The following is a 12,500-nucleotide window of genomic DNA, read 5'->3' on the forward strand; positions in this document are numbered from 1 at the left end:
ACCAGACGGCAGGGCAAGAAGCAATGGATAGAAATTAACCAAGGAGAGAAGCAACCCAGAACTAAGGAGGAATTTCCCAACGGTGAGAAAATAAACCTTGCTTTTAGAAGTTGTAGGTGGTCCATCACTGGAGGCTTTCAATCATCTCTAGCTGAATTGGTAAAGGGTCTCTTGCTCAAGCAGGGGGTTGGACTAGAACCGGGGTCTCTAACCTTGGCAACTTTAAGCCTGGCGGACTTCAACTCCCAGAATACCCCAGCCAGCAAAGCTTCTGGGAGTTGAAGTCCACCAGGCTTAAAGTTGCTGTCGTGTCCCACTCCCCCTCCGACGACCGGGTCTAGGAAGTCCGTATCAAGCGTGGCCACGAAGCATCTGCAGCTTTGCCAAATTCCTTTCAGATTTCTCAGGGCAGGCAAGAATCCAAGTTGTGACTTCAGCAAACTAAAGGAGACTTTGCTTGACTCAAAGTTGCTTGACTCAAGCTGGTCCTTTATATAGGCTGTGGGGTGCGGCTCCATGACTCAGCGCTTATCCAGGCCTGCCCCTCCCTTCCTTCTGCTGATGTCGCCTCTCAGATCTCCGGAAGCGGGGATCCTCCCACTATGAATTCTCTTCCACTGGATCTACTGCCGGTAATTCCAGCATGTGGCTGGCTCCCTGCTCACACGCTGTAGGAATGAGGTTTGTTTGTTCATTCCTGACATCCTGTCCGGCCATGGGGCCAGGGCTGGGGGCTGGAGGCATGGCAGGCCATTCATCTTCATTATCAGACTCTGAATCTGATAGCAGGCCCGGGAGGAGATGGGAGGGGCCTGGCTGAGGAGAGGAGGAAGGACGAGGCACAACAGTTGCCAAGGCTGGAGACCCCTGATCTATAGGCATTACCCATCTAAAGATAGTCCTCAACTTACAACAGTTCATTTAGAGACCATTCAAAGTTACAAAGGCACTGAAAAAGTGACCGTTTTTCGAACTTCCGACCCTTGCAGCATCCCCATGGTAACATGATCAAAATTCAGATACTTGCCAATTGGCATGTATGTATCACAGTTGCAGTATCTTTGGTCAAATAACTTCGGAAGGCGAGCTACTCCATTGTTTGATTGCTCTCACCCTTGGGAAATTCCTCCTTAGTTCTGGGTTGCTTTTCTCCTTGGTTGGTTTCCATCCATTGTTTCTTGTTTTCCAAAGCACCAGACGGCAGGGCAAGAAGCAATGGATAGAAATTAACCAAGGAGAGAAGCAACCCAGAACTAAGGAGGAATTTCCCAACGGTGAGAAAATAAACCTTGCTTTTAGAAGTTGTAGGTGGTCCATCACTGGAGGCTTTCAATCATCTCTAGCTGAATTGGTAAAGGGTCTCTTGCTCAAGCAGGGGGTTGGACTAGAACCGGGGTCTCTAACCTTGGCAACTTTAAGCCTGGCGGACTTCAATTCCCAGAATTCCCCAGCCAGCAAAGCAGGCTGGGGAATTCTGGGAGTTGAAGTCCACCAGGCTTAAAGTTGCCAAGGTTGGAGGCCCTGGACTAGAAGACCGCTGAGGTCCCTTCCAACTCTATTATTCTATTTTCTAAGTGATCCCCTTTTGCGACCATCTGACAAGAGTGAACAACCAGTTAAATATGAGCCAACAGTGTGAAGCTAAAAAAGTCAATGCAATCATAAATTGCATTAACAGAGGGATTCAGTCAAGATCACATGAGGTACTAATACCACTCTATAAAGCCTTAGTAAGACCATGTCTAGAGTACTGCATCCAGTATTGGTCACCACACTATAAAAAAAGATGTTGAGACTCTAGAAAGAGTGCAGAGAAGAGCAACCAGGACAATTAGGGGACTGGAGGCTAAAACATATGATGAACAGTTGCAGGAACTGGCTAGTCTAGTGACGAGAAGGCCCAGGGGAGACATGATAACCATCTTCCAATATTTGAGGGGCTGCCACAGGGAGGAGGGAGTCAAGCTATTTTCCAAAGCACTTGAAGGGTAGATAAGGAATCACGGATGGAAACTGACAAGGAGAGAGATTCAACCTGGAAATAAGGAGAAATTTTCTGACAGTGAGAGCCACCAACCAAGTTGCCTTCAGAAGTTGTGGGAGCTTCATCGCTTGAGACTTTCAAGAAGAGACTGGACTGCCATCTGTCAGAAATGGTGTAGGGTCTCCTGCTTGGCCGGGGGTGGGGGTTGGACTAGATGACCTACAAGGTCCCTTCTAACTCTGTTAATCTGTTAAAGCTAGGTTAATGGGGAAGCCGAATTCACTTAACCCCCTTGTTACTAACAACAACCGAAATGATTCGCTTAACAACCGTGTCAGGAAAGCTCGTAAAATGGGGCAAAACTCACTTAACAACCGTCTTACTTAGCAACCAAGGAAATTTTGCCCTCCACCGTGGTCATAAGCCGAGGGCTACCCGTTTCTTTAACTTCCAAAGTGTTCAAATGATCTTCTCTAGCCTCTCCTGATATTTTCCTCCTGCTGAAAATGTCACAGCAGAGTGGAGCGTGTTACATGTAGAGCCAGAAAAAAAAAATATCTAAAGCCCGAGTCATCCAAGGGTAAGTTACAGCAGCTGGAAAGACGGAGAAAACAGAGCCAAGAAACCACCAAGAAAACGGAGAAAGACGCCAAGTTAGAAAAAAATAAATTAGAAGAAGGAGGCCAAGAGATCCTTGGGCCAGGGGGCGAACATCAGCAAGAAAGCTGGGTGAGAAGGTTACGATAGAAGGGTCGTTGATTTATTTCCAGCCGAGAGGCCGAAAGGCATTTGACAGGATAGGCAGATGCAACCTCAGAATTTTTGTCCCAGCTGCAGCCTTCGTGCTTCAAACATTCTACCATCATAACATAATAACAGAGTTGGAAGGGACCTTGGAGGTCTTCTAGTCCAACCCCCTGCCCAGGCAGGAAACCCTACACCATTTCAGACAAATGGCTATCCAACATTTTCTTAAAAATTTCCAGTGTTGGAGCATTCGGAACTTCTGCAGGCAAGTTGTTCCACTGATTAATTGTTCTAACTGTCAGGAAATTTCTCCTTAGTTCTAAGTTGCTTCTCTCCTTGATTAGTTTCCACCCATTGCTTCTTGTTCTACCCTCAGGTGCTTTGGAGAATAGCTTGATTCCCTCTTCTTTGTGGCAACCCCTGAGATATTGGAACACTGCTATCATGTCTCCCCTAGTCCTTCTTTTCATTAAACTAGGCATACCCAGTTCCTGCAACTGTTCTTCATATGTTTTAGCCTCCAGTTCCCTAATCATCTTTGTTACTCTTCTCTGCACTCTTTCTAGAGTCTCAGCATCTTTTTTACATCGTGGCGACTAAAACTGAATCCAATATTCCAAGTGTGGCCTTACCAAGGCATTATAAAGTGGTATTAACACTTCGCGTGATCTTGATTCTATCCCTCTGTTTATGCAGCCCAGAACTGTGTTGGCTTTTTTGGCAGCTGCTGCACACTGCTGGCTCACATCTAAATGGTTGTCCACTAGGACTCTAGGTTGTCCACCTGGTTCCTAAGAAATCTTCCACAGAAGATCTGTATAGAGTTAATCCTCCACTTACAACAGCTCATTTAGGGACCGTTTGAAGTTAGGGCCTCTGGTAGTTCAACAGACTAAGTCTGTCTGTTATTAACACAGCTGCTTGCAATTACTGCAAGTTCAAGTCCCCCCAGGCCCAAGGTTGACTCAACCTTCCATCCTTTATAAGGTAGGTAAAATGAGGATCCAAAAACACCACACTACTAACCAGAGCATATAAAACATTTGCAAGACCAATTCTAGAATACAGCTCACCTGTTTGGAACCCTCACCACATCTCTGACATCAATACAATTGAACATGTCCAGAAATATTTTACAAGAAGAGTTCTCCATTCCTCTGAAAACAACAAAATACCTTATCCCACTAGACTTGAAATCCTAGGCTTAGAAAACTTGGAACTCCGTCGCCTTCGGCAAGACCTAAGTTTAACTCACAGAATCATCTATTGTAATGTCCTTCCTGTCAAAGACTACTTCAGCTTTAATTGCAATAATACAAGAGCAACTAATAGATTTAAACTTAATGTCAACCGCTTTAATCTAGATTGCAGAAAATATGACTTCTGTAACAGAATCATCAGTGCTTAGAATACTTTACCTGACTCTGTGCTCTCTTCCCATAATCCTAAAAGTTTTATCCAAAAACTTTCTACTATTGACCTCACCCCATTCCTAAGAGGACCATAAGGGGCATGCATAAGTGCACAAACGTGCCTACCGTTCCTGTCCTATTGTTTTTTGTTTTTTTTTCTTTTCTCCTTCCTATATATATGCTTATACCTCCTTATATTTACCCATATATATATATGTTTATTTACTATATAATCTTTTTGTATGATACCTACATATATTGTTGTGACAAAATAAATAAATAAATAAATATCGACTGCTGTGATTCGGTTAACAAGTGTGGCAAGAAAAGTTGTAAAACGGAGCAAAACTCACTTAATACATTTCTCACTTAACAACATAAATGTTGGACTCAGTGGTGGTCATAAATTGAGGACCACCTGAACTGCGCGGTTCAGGAGGAGGGCTGAGAAGACATCTGTTGACCCTTCACATCCTGGACATAAACTATTTCAACTCCTCCCCTTGGGATGGCGCTACTGGGCATTGCAGGTGAAACCAACTAGATACAGGCTTAGTTTCTTCCCTTGTGCGATAACTCTGATGAACAACTAATTCTTGCAGATCTGTCTAACGTATATTTACCCGTGGTGTATGGCTGTAGTGTTATCACTTATCCTTCTTATTCACTGGCCATTATTTTGGGAGATCTAAACAAGGCAAACTTAAGGAAAAAGCTACCAAAATACTTTCAGCATGTCAATTGTCCCACTAGAGGCAAGAATACTTTAGACCATTGCTACACAACACTAAAAGATGCTTATTGGTCTTTACCGTGAACAGCTGTGGGACACTCTGATCATTGCATGATTCACCTTGTACTTACAGGCAGACTTAAAACCACAAAACCAACAATTAAATCAGTGAAAACTTGGACTGAGGAAGCAAAGTTAAAGCTACAGGCTTGCTCTGACTCCACTGATTGGAATATTTTTGAAGATACATCTGCAGACTTGGATGAACTCACAGATACTGTAACATTGTATGTCAGCTTCTGTGAAGACCTATGTGAAGACCAGGAACTTGCGAATATACAGTAACAACAAACCTTGGTTCACAGCTAAACTTAAGCACCTACATTGTTCCAAAGAGGAAGTCTACAGAAAAGGTGATAAAATGCTGTACAATCAGGCCAGAAATGTATTAACAAGGGAGATCAGAGCAGCAAAAAGAAGCTACTCTGAAAAGCTAAAGAATCAGTTCTCAACAAATGAACCAGCAAACATGTGGAAAACTCTTAAAAATATCACCGGCTATGGCAAACCTCCTTCCCAGGCTGAAGGAAATCAACAACTGCCAGATGACCTGAACGTGTTTTACTGCAGGTTTGAAAGGAAACTACAGCCACCTATCTCCACAACCCCCATCTCAGACACACCAACAACAGCCAAGCCTCCTACAACTGACCCCATCCCATTGGGTTCACAACCCCTCGTGATCACAGAAAAGGAAGTGCAGGGCTTATTTCACAGACAAAAGCCAGGAAAAGCTTCAGGCCCAGACAAGATAACTCCTTCCTGTTTAAAAGACTGTGCTGACCAATTGGCCCCCATTTTCACCTGAATCTTCAATAAATCACTAGAGATGTGCTGTGTTCCTTCTTGCTTTAAACGTTCTACTATCATCCCAGTGCCGAAGAAGCCCACCATCAAGGAACTGAATGACTACAGACCAGTTGCTCTAACATCTGTAGCCATGAAAACCTTTTAAAAGGCTAGTGCTGTCCCACTTGAAAACCATCACAGATCCGCTGTTAGACCCCTTGAAATTTGCACTCTGAGCAAATAGCTCAATACTGAGCAAATAGATGATGCTATTAATATGGTTTTGCACTACATCCTACAACATCTTGAAACTCCAAAGACCTATGCAAGGGTCCTCTTTGTAGACTTTAGTTCAGCACAAGGACCCCCCAAGGCTTTGTGCTCTCCTAACTTCTCTTCTCTCTGTATACCATTGACTGCATTCTAACGATCCATCTGTTAAACTACTGAAGTTCGCAGATGACACAACAGTGATCGGTCTCATTCAAGACAATGATGAATCCACATACAGATAGGAGGTTGAACAACTCACCTCGTGATGCGACTCAGCTGTTGGTGCCGAGTCATTGGCCCCTATGGAGAGGGTTCACAACTTGGGTGTTCTCCTGGATACTCGGCTGTCGTTTGAAGATCACATGACGGCCGTCGCCAGGAGGGCCTTTTATCAGGTATGCCTGATTCCCCAGTTGCGCCCCTTCATAGACCGGGATGCCTTGTGCACGGTCACTCATGCCCGCCTGGACTACTGTAACGCTCTCTACATGGGGCTCCCCTTGAAGGGCACCCGGAGGCTCCAACTGGTCCAGAATGTGGCTGCGCGGATGATAGAGGGAGCCACTCGTGGCTCCCATATAACACCTCTCCTGCGCAGGCTGCACTGGTTGCCGGTGGTCTTCCGGGTGCAATTCAAGGTGTTGGTAACCACCTTTAAAGCGCTCCATGGCTTAGGACTGGGGTATTTATGGGACCGCCTGCTGCCACCGGTAGCCTCCCATCAACCTGTGCACTCCCACAGGGAGGGTCTCCTCAGGGTGCCGTCAGCCAAACAATGTCGGCTGGCGACCCCCAGGGGGAGAGCTTTCTCTGTGGGGGCTCCTACCCTCTGGAACAAACTTCCTCCGGGGTTATGATCACTCCCCGACCTCCGGACCTTCCGACGCGAGCTCAAGACCCTATTGTTTCATCGCGTAGGGCTGGCCTAATGTGTAATGTGTTGTTTTTTAATTGGGGTTTTATTATTTGATTTTAAAAATTCTTAATTGTTAGCCAAAATTTAATTAGATTTTTATATTGTTTTTAATTTATTTATGACTATTGTGAATTCTGTTTTTATGTTGGCTGTGAACCGCCCTGAGTCCTTCAGGAGAAGGGTGGTATAGAAATCTAATAAACCTAAACCTAAACCTAAGCAATCTGGAACTGAACACACTCAAAACCATAGAAATGGTGGCAGACTTTAGGAGAAACTTCTCCATACTTCCACCTCCCACAATTTCAGACAACACAGTATCAACAGTAGAAACCTTCAAATTTCTAAGTTCTACCATATCGCAAGATCTAAAATGGACAGCCAACATCAAAAACGTCATCAGAAAAGCACAACAAAGACTGTTCTTTCTGCGCCAACTCAGAAAGCTCCGAGTTGCCCAAGGAGCTGCTGATACAGTTCTATAGAGGAATTATTGAGTCTGTCATTTGCACCTCTATAACTGTCTGGTTTGATTCTGAAACCCAATAAGACAGAGGATAATTAGAACTCCAGAAAACTCCAGAAAAAAGAATTGCTACCAACCTGCCCTCCATTGAGGACCTGTATACTGCACAAGTCAAAAAGAGGGCTGTGAAAATATTTACAGACCCCTCGCATCCTGAACATAAACTCTTTCAATTCCTACCCTCAAAACGACACTATAGAGCACTGCACACCAGAACAACTAGACACAAGAACAGTTTTTTCCTGAACTGCTATACAAATAATTCCCTCAACACTGTCAAACTATTTACTAAATCTGCACTACTATTAATCTTCTCATCATTCCCATCACCCATCTCCTTCCACTTATGACTGTATGACTGTAACTTTGTTGCTTGTATCTTTACGATTGATATTGATATTGATTGTTTCCTGATTGCTTATTTGTAACCTATGACTATCATTAAGTGTTGTACCTTATGATTCTTGATGAACGTATCTTTTCTTTTATGTACACTGAGAGCATATGCACCAAAGACAAATTCCTTGTGTGTCCAATCACACTTGGCTAATCAAAATTCTATTCTATTCTATTCTATTCTATTCTATTCTATTCTATTCTATTCTATTCTATTCTTTCTCTCTCCTTCCTTCCTTGTTCTTTCTTTCTTTCTTTCTTTCTTTCTTTCTTTCTTTCTTTCTTTTTCTTCTTTCTTTCTCCTTCCTTCCTTTTTTCTTTTCCTTCCTTCCTTCCTTCCTTCCTTCCTTCCTTCCTTCCTTCCTTCCTTCTCAAATTTATATGCTGCCCATCTTACTATCACAGGACTCTTATATATAACTTTGATGGTTTCATTATTTAACTAATCGCTGGGGGAGGGGCTCATGTCCACATCCCCACATTGCCATAATTTCTTTGGGGACCAAATTTGAGCACAGAGAACACACCCCTTCAACCGGATTGTGCACAACAGTCCCATCCTCAAAATTCATCTCCTGAAACACTGCAATTAACGAGAGTCGGAAAAACTCATTTGGGGGTCCCTTGAACATAACTTAATTTTATGTTTTGCATTCCACCCCCAAGACATGAATTCTATAAGCACAATTCAATGGTATCAAAAGTCCCATCCATTCAGTTTTCGGCTTGCCAGGAGCAAGCGATGAGGAAAAGGGACTCATAATTTTATTTATTTTTACTTACTGAGAAATCAGCGTCTTCTGCTCTCAAGTGGTCTGCGATATAATGCACGCCTTCCACGGCTAACTTCAAGGCAGGTGACATGAGCAAAAACTGTTGCTCCTTATGAGTTTTGCTCCCTTGTCCCGAAGTGCTGGCAGATTCCTTCTTTTTACATTTACATTTACAATGGGTAGCTTTGGCTTTAGGCTGGTCCACATTCAGATGGCACTGTGGGGATGCTGGTGACCCACTGGATTGGCCGTTGGTCTGGGAAGCTTCTTCTTGCAGGTAGCAATACTGGATGCTCTTGGATCGGTAACGTATGGTCCCTTCTTCTGCTTTTCCTGGGCTGCTGTACATCTGCTGGACGCTTAAGGACCGGCCTTTACACATTGAGCTAGACTGGAGGTCTCCAAGGGGGTGACTGGGAGGCTGGAGTGAGGTGCAACTACCTCGGATGGGTTCTGGGTGCAGCATCGAATACTGGCCAGAGGGTGACTTACACACCGGCTGCGGACTTTTTTGGTCCTCCAGTTGGGTTCCAAAGGACGACGTAGGGGACTGTTCGTTGCTCTGCGGGCTGTTGGATGACGAGGTGATGAAGTTGGGTTCCACTTCCGTCTCCGACCAAAACCGTTGCGAGTTGGCTATTTTGTGCATGGATTCGATGAGCTTCTTGCAGTTGTCCTTGACTGTCGAAGGGCGTTTCATGAAGAGAAGGCGCGGGACGACATCAAGGAAAACCTTTCGCACCCAATCGGGCATAGTGTGGGTCCGAGGAGAACGATGGTGGACGTTCAGCACGAAGACGGTGATGATGATGGACAAAGTGACGAAGATCATGGTAAAGAGGAGGTACTCTCCAATCAAGGGGATGACCAAGGACGTGGAGGGAATGATCTCGGTAATGAGAAGAAGGAAGACCGTCAAGGAGAGCAGGACAGAGATGCATAGGGTGATCTTCTCCCCACATTCAGAAGGCAAGTAGAAGACCAAGACGGTCAAACACGAGATCAGGAGACAAGGAATAATCAAGTTGATAGTGTAGAACAGAGGGAGACGCCGGATGATGAAGGAGTAGGTGATGTCTGGATAGATCTCCGAACAGCATTCGTACTTCTTGATGTTGTAGTTGCCCACGGCGTTGATGATCACCCATTCGCCGCTCTCCCAGTAATCCAGCTGATCCACATGGCGGTGCATGCTTTCTAGATCTATCTTGGCCTTGTCGTAAGTCCACGAACCGAACTTCATGGTGCAGTTCTGCTGGTCAAAGGGAAAGAAGGTGACGTCGATGCTGCAGGAGCTTTTGTAGATGGCAGGAGGCATCCATTTAATCCGACCGTCATAGAAGAGGTGGGCTTTGGTCAGGTGGGTGACTGCGAAATCCCCATCGGCGCTGTGGGGGGCAAGGAGAAGAAAATACAGAGTGGATTTTGGGGGATTTTCCAAAGCAAGGTGTGAAACAATGGATGGAAACTAATTGAGGAGAGAAGCAACCTCTTGAGTTTTGTATTGCATGGAAGAGAAAGCCTTTTTCTGTACCAAGGCTCGAGAGTTACTGCTGGGATCCTACTTATTATGGGATAGAAGACGGAGTCAGCCTATTCTCCAAAGCAGGGGTCTCCAACCTTGGCAACCTTAAGACCTGTGGACTTCAACTCTCAGAGTTCCTCAGCCAGCTTAGCTGGCTGAGGAACTCTGGGAGTTGAAGTCCACAAGTCTTAAAGTTGCCAAGGTTGGAGACCCCTGCTCCAAAGCACCTGAGGGCAGGACAAGCTATTATCATCTTCTTTTAACAGCCCCATAATCCCTTGCAGGGTGGAGTCTGGGGAACTGAATGGAGCTGAGTCAGCGGTGAAATCCAATTTTTTTTACTACTGGTTCTGGGGGCGTGACTTGGTGGGCATGGCAGGGGAAGGATACTGCAAAATCCTCATTCCCTCCCCACTCCTGGGAGAAGGATATTGAAAACTCTCCATTCCCACCCCATTCTGGGGCCAGCCAGAGGTGGTATTTGCTGGTTCTCTGAACTACTCAAAATTTCCGCTACCGGTTCTCCAGAACCTGCTGGATTTCACCCCTGAGCTGAACGTTTACTGGCCGGATGCCCTTCCTGTCGCCAATGTGGAGTTTTGTTCAGCAGATATAGGTCTCGTTGTGGCCAGAGAGAGAAATATTTGCCTCTACCTAGGATCGAACTCACAGCCTCCTGATTGGGAGGCAAGAACAATTAAACAGCTTGCCTCCATAAGCTGTGGGCGCTTCATCACTGGAGGTTTTTAAGAAGAGACCAGACAGCCATTTTGTCTTAAATGGTATCGGGTCTCCTGCTTGAGCAGGGGGTTGGACTAGAAGACCTCCGAGGGCCCTCCCAGCTCTATTCTGACTGACTGGATCGTCTGAAAGAGGGTTTCTCGTGTGCTTTGATTCACTTATGGCTGACCCAGCAAATAAGCAGGCAGACAGGCTGAAAAAAAAAATGGGCTACGGATGGTTGGTTCATTGTTTACATTTCCCTTGCTACTTTCAAGCTGCAGATTGAGTCTCGGTCCAATCAACAATCTTTACTGAAATATTCACCAAAGCCATAAACTATGCTGAATTATCCTCACCGCCACCATCACTTTCAGCTCTTTTGTGTTTCCAGTGAGTTAAAGCCCTGGCCGCATCTTCCGTTAACGGGAGATATATTGGCCAGCTGAAAACAAAAGAGATCAAAAGGCTGAGTAAGCTAATAGTTAGGGATGCCACCAAATCAGTGGTTATCATCAAGTAGATTTTTTTTTCCCCTCCATGTCCGAAGCACTGGGTAAAATTTTTCCTAATTTATTCCCATCCATGGTGGGAAATCCCTGCCAAAGCAAAGCACAAATACATATAAGCACAGTCATACACACAAACACTTGAAGCTTCATGCAGTCCTACTTCACAGTTACTATTTCTGGCCTTTTTCGCTTCTGCTTTGTGTGATAGGTAAAGGTAAAGGTTTCCCTCGCACATATGGGCTAGTCGTTCCCGACTCTAGGGGGTGGTGCTCATCTCCGTTTCAAAGCTGAAGAGCCAGCGCTGTCCGAAGACATCTCCGTGGTCATGTGGCTGGCATGACTCAACGCCAAAGGCGCAAGGAACGCTGTTACCTTCCCACCAAAGGGGGTCCCTATTTGTCTACTTGCATTTTTTACATGCTTTCGAACTGCTAGGTTGGCAGAAGCTGGGATAAGTCACGGGAGCTCAACCCGTTACGCAGCACTAGGGATTCGAACCGCTGAACTGCAGACCTTTCTATCAACAAGCTCAGCATCTTAGCCACTGAGCCACCGTGTCCCTGCTTTGTGTGATACTAGGACGCAAAGTTTCGTAATTCATTTCCATCCACAGTGGGAAATGACTGCCAAAGAAAAGCACAAACGCAAAACACACACACACATGAAAACACTTCAAGTTTCATACAGCCTTAGCTCCCAATTATTTTGTTTGTGCTGTGTATGATGATGCCAGGGCAAATTTTCATAATTTATTCCCATCCACAGTGGGAAAGCTCTGTGAAAATAAAGCACACACATACACACACACACACACACACAGAGTGGGAAATTCCCTGCCAAAGCAAAGCACAAATACACACAAGCACAGACATACACACAAACATTTGAAGCTTCGTGCAGTCCTACTTCACAGTTACTATCTCTGGCCTTTTTCGCTTCTGCTTTGTGTAATATCAGGATGCAAAGTTTCTTAATTCATTTCCATCCACAGTGGGAAATGACTGCCAAAGCAAAACACAAACACAACACACATACACACTTCAAGTTTTGTACAGCCCTGGCTCCCAAGTACACTGAGAGCATATGCAGCAAAGACAAATTCTTTGTGTGTCCAATCACACTTGGCCAAGAAGT

General features: G+C 45.0%; 1 protein-coding gene across 1 annotated transcript in view; it reads right to left on the reverse strand.

The window, feature by feature from the left end:
• CHRNA4 (cholinergic receptor nicotinic alpha 4 subunit) overlaps nt 1–12,500 on the reverse strand; it is a 128,987-nt gene that overhangs the window by 30,836 nt on the left and 85,651 nt on the right. Inside the window, exon 5 of the mRNA XM_058174285.1 lies at nt 8,620–9,997. Coding sequence (XP_058030268.1) covers nt 8,620–9,997 — 1,378 coding nt within the window. The remainder of the gene's footprint in view (nt 1–8,619; nt 9,998–12,500) is intronic.

The sequence above is a fragment of the Ahaetulla prasina genome, chromosome 3, assembly GCF_028640845.1.
Source record: "Ahaetulla prasina isolate Xishuangbanna chromosome 3, ASM2864084v1, whole genome shotgun sequence".
NCBI classification, from domain to species: Eukaryota; Metazoa; Chordata; class Lepidosauria; order Squamata; family Colubridae; genus Ahaetulla; species Ahaetulla prasina.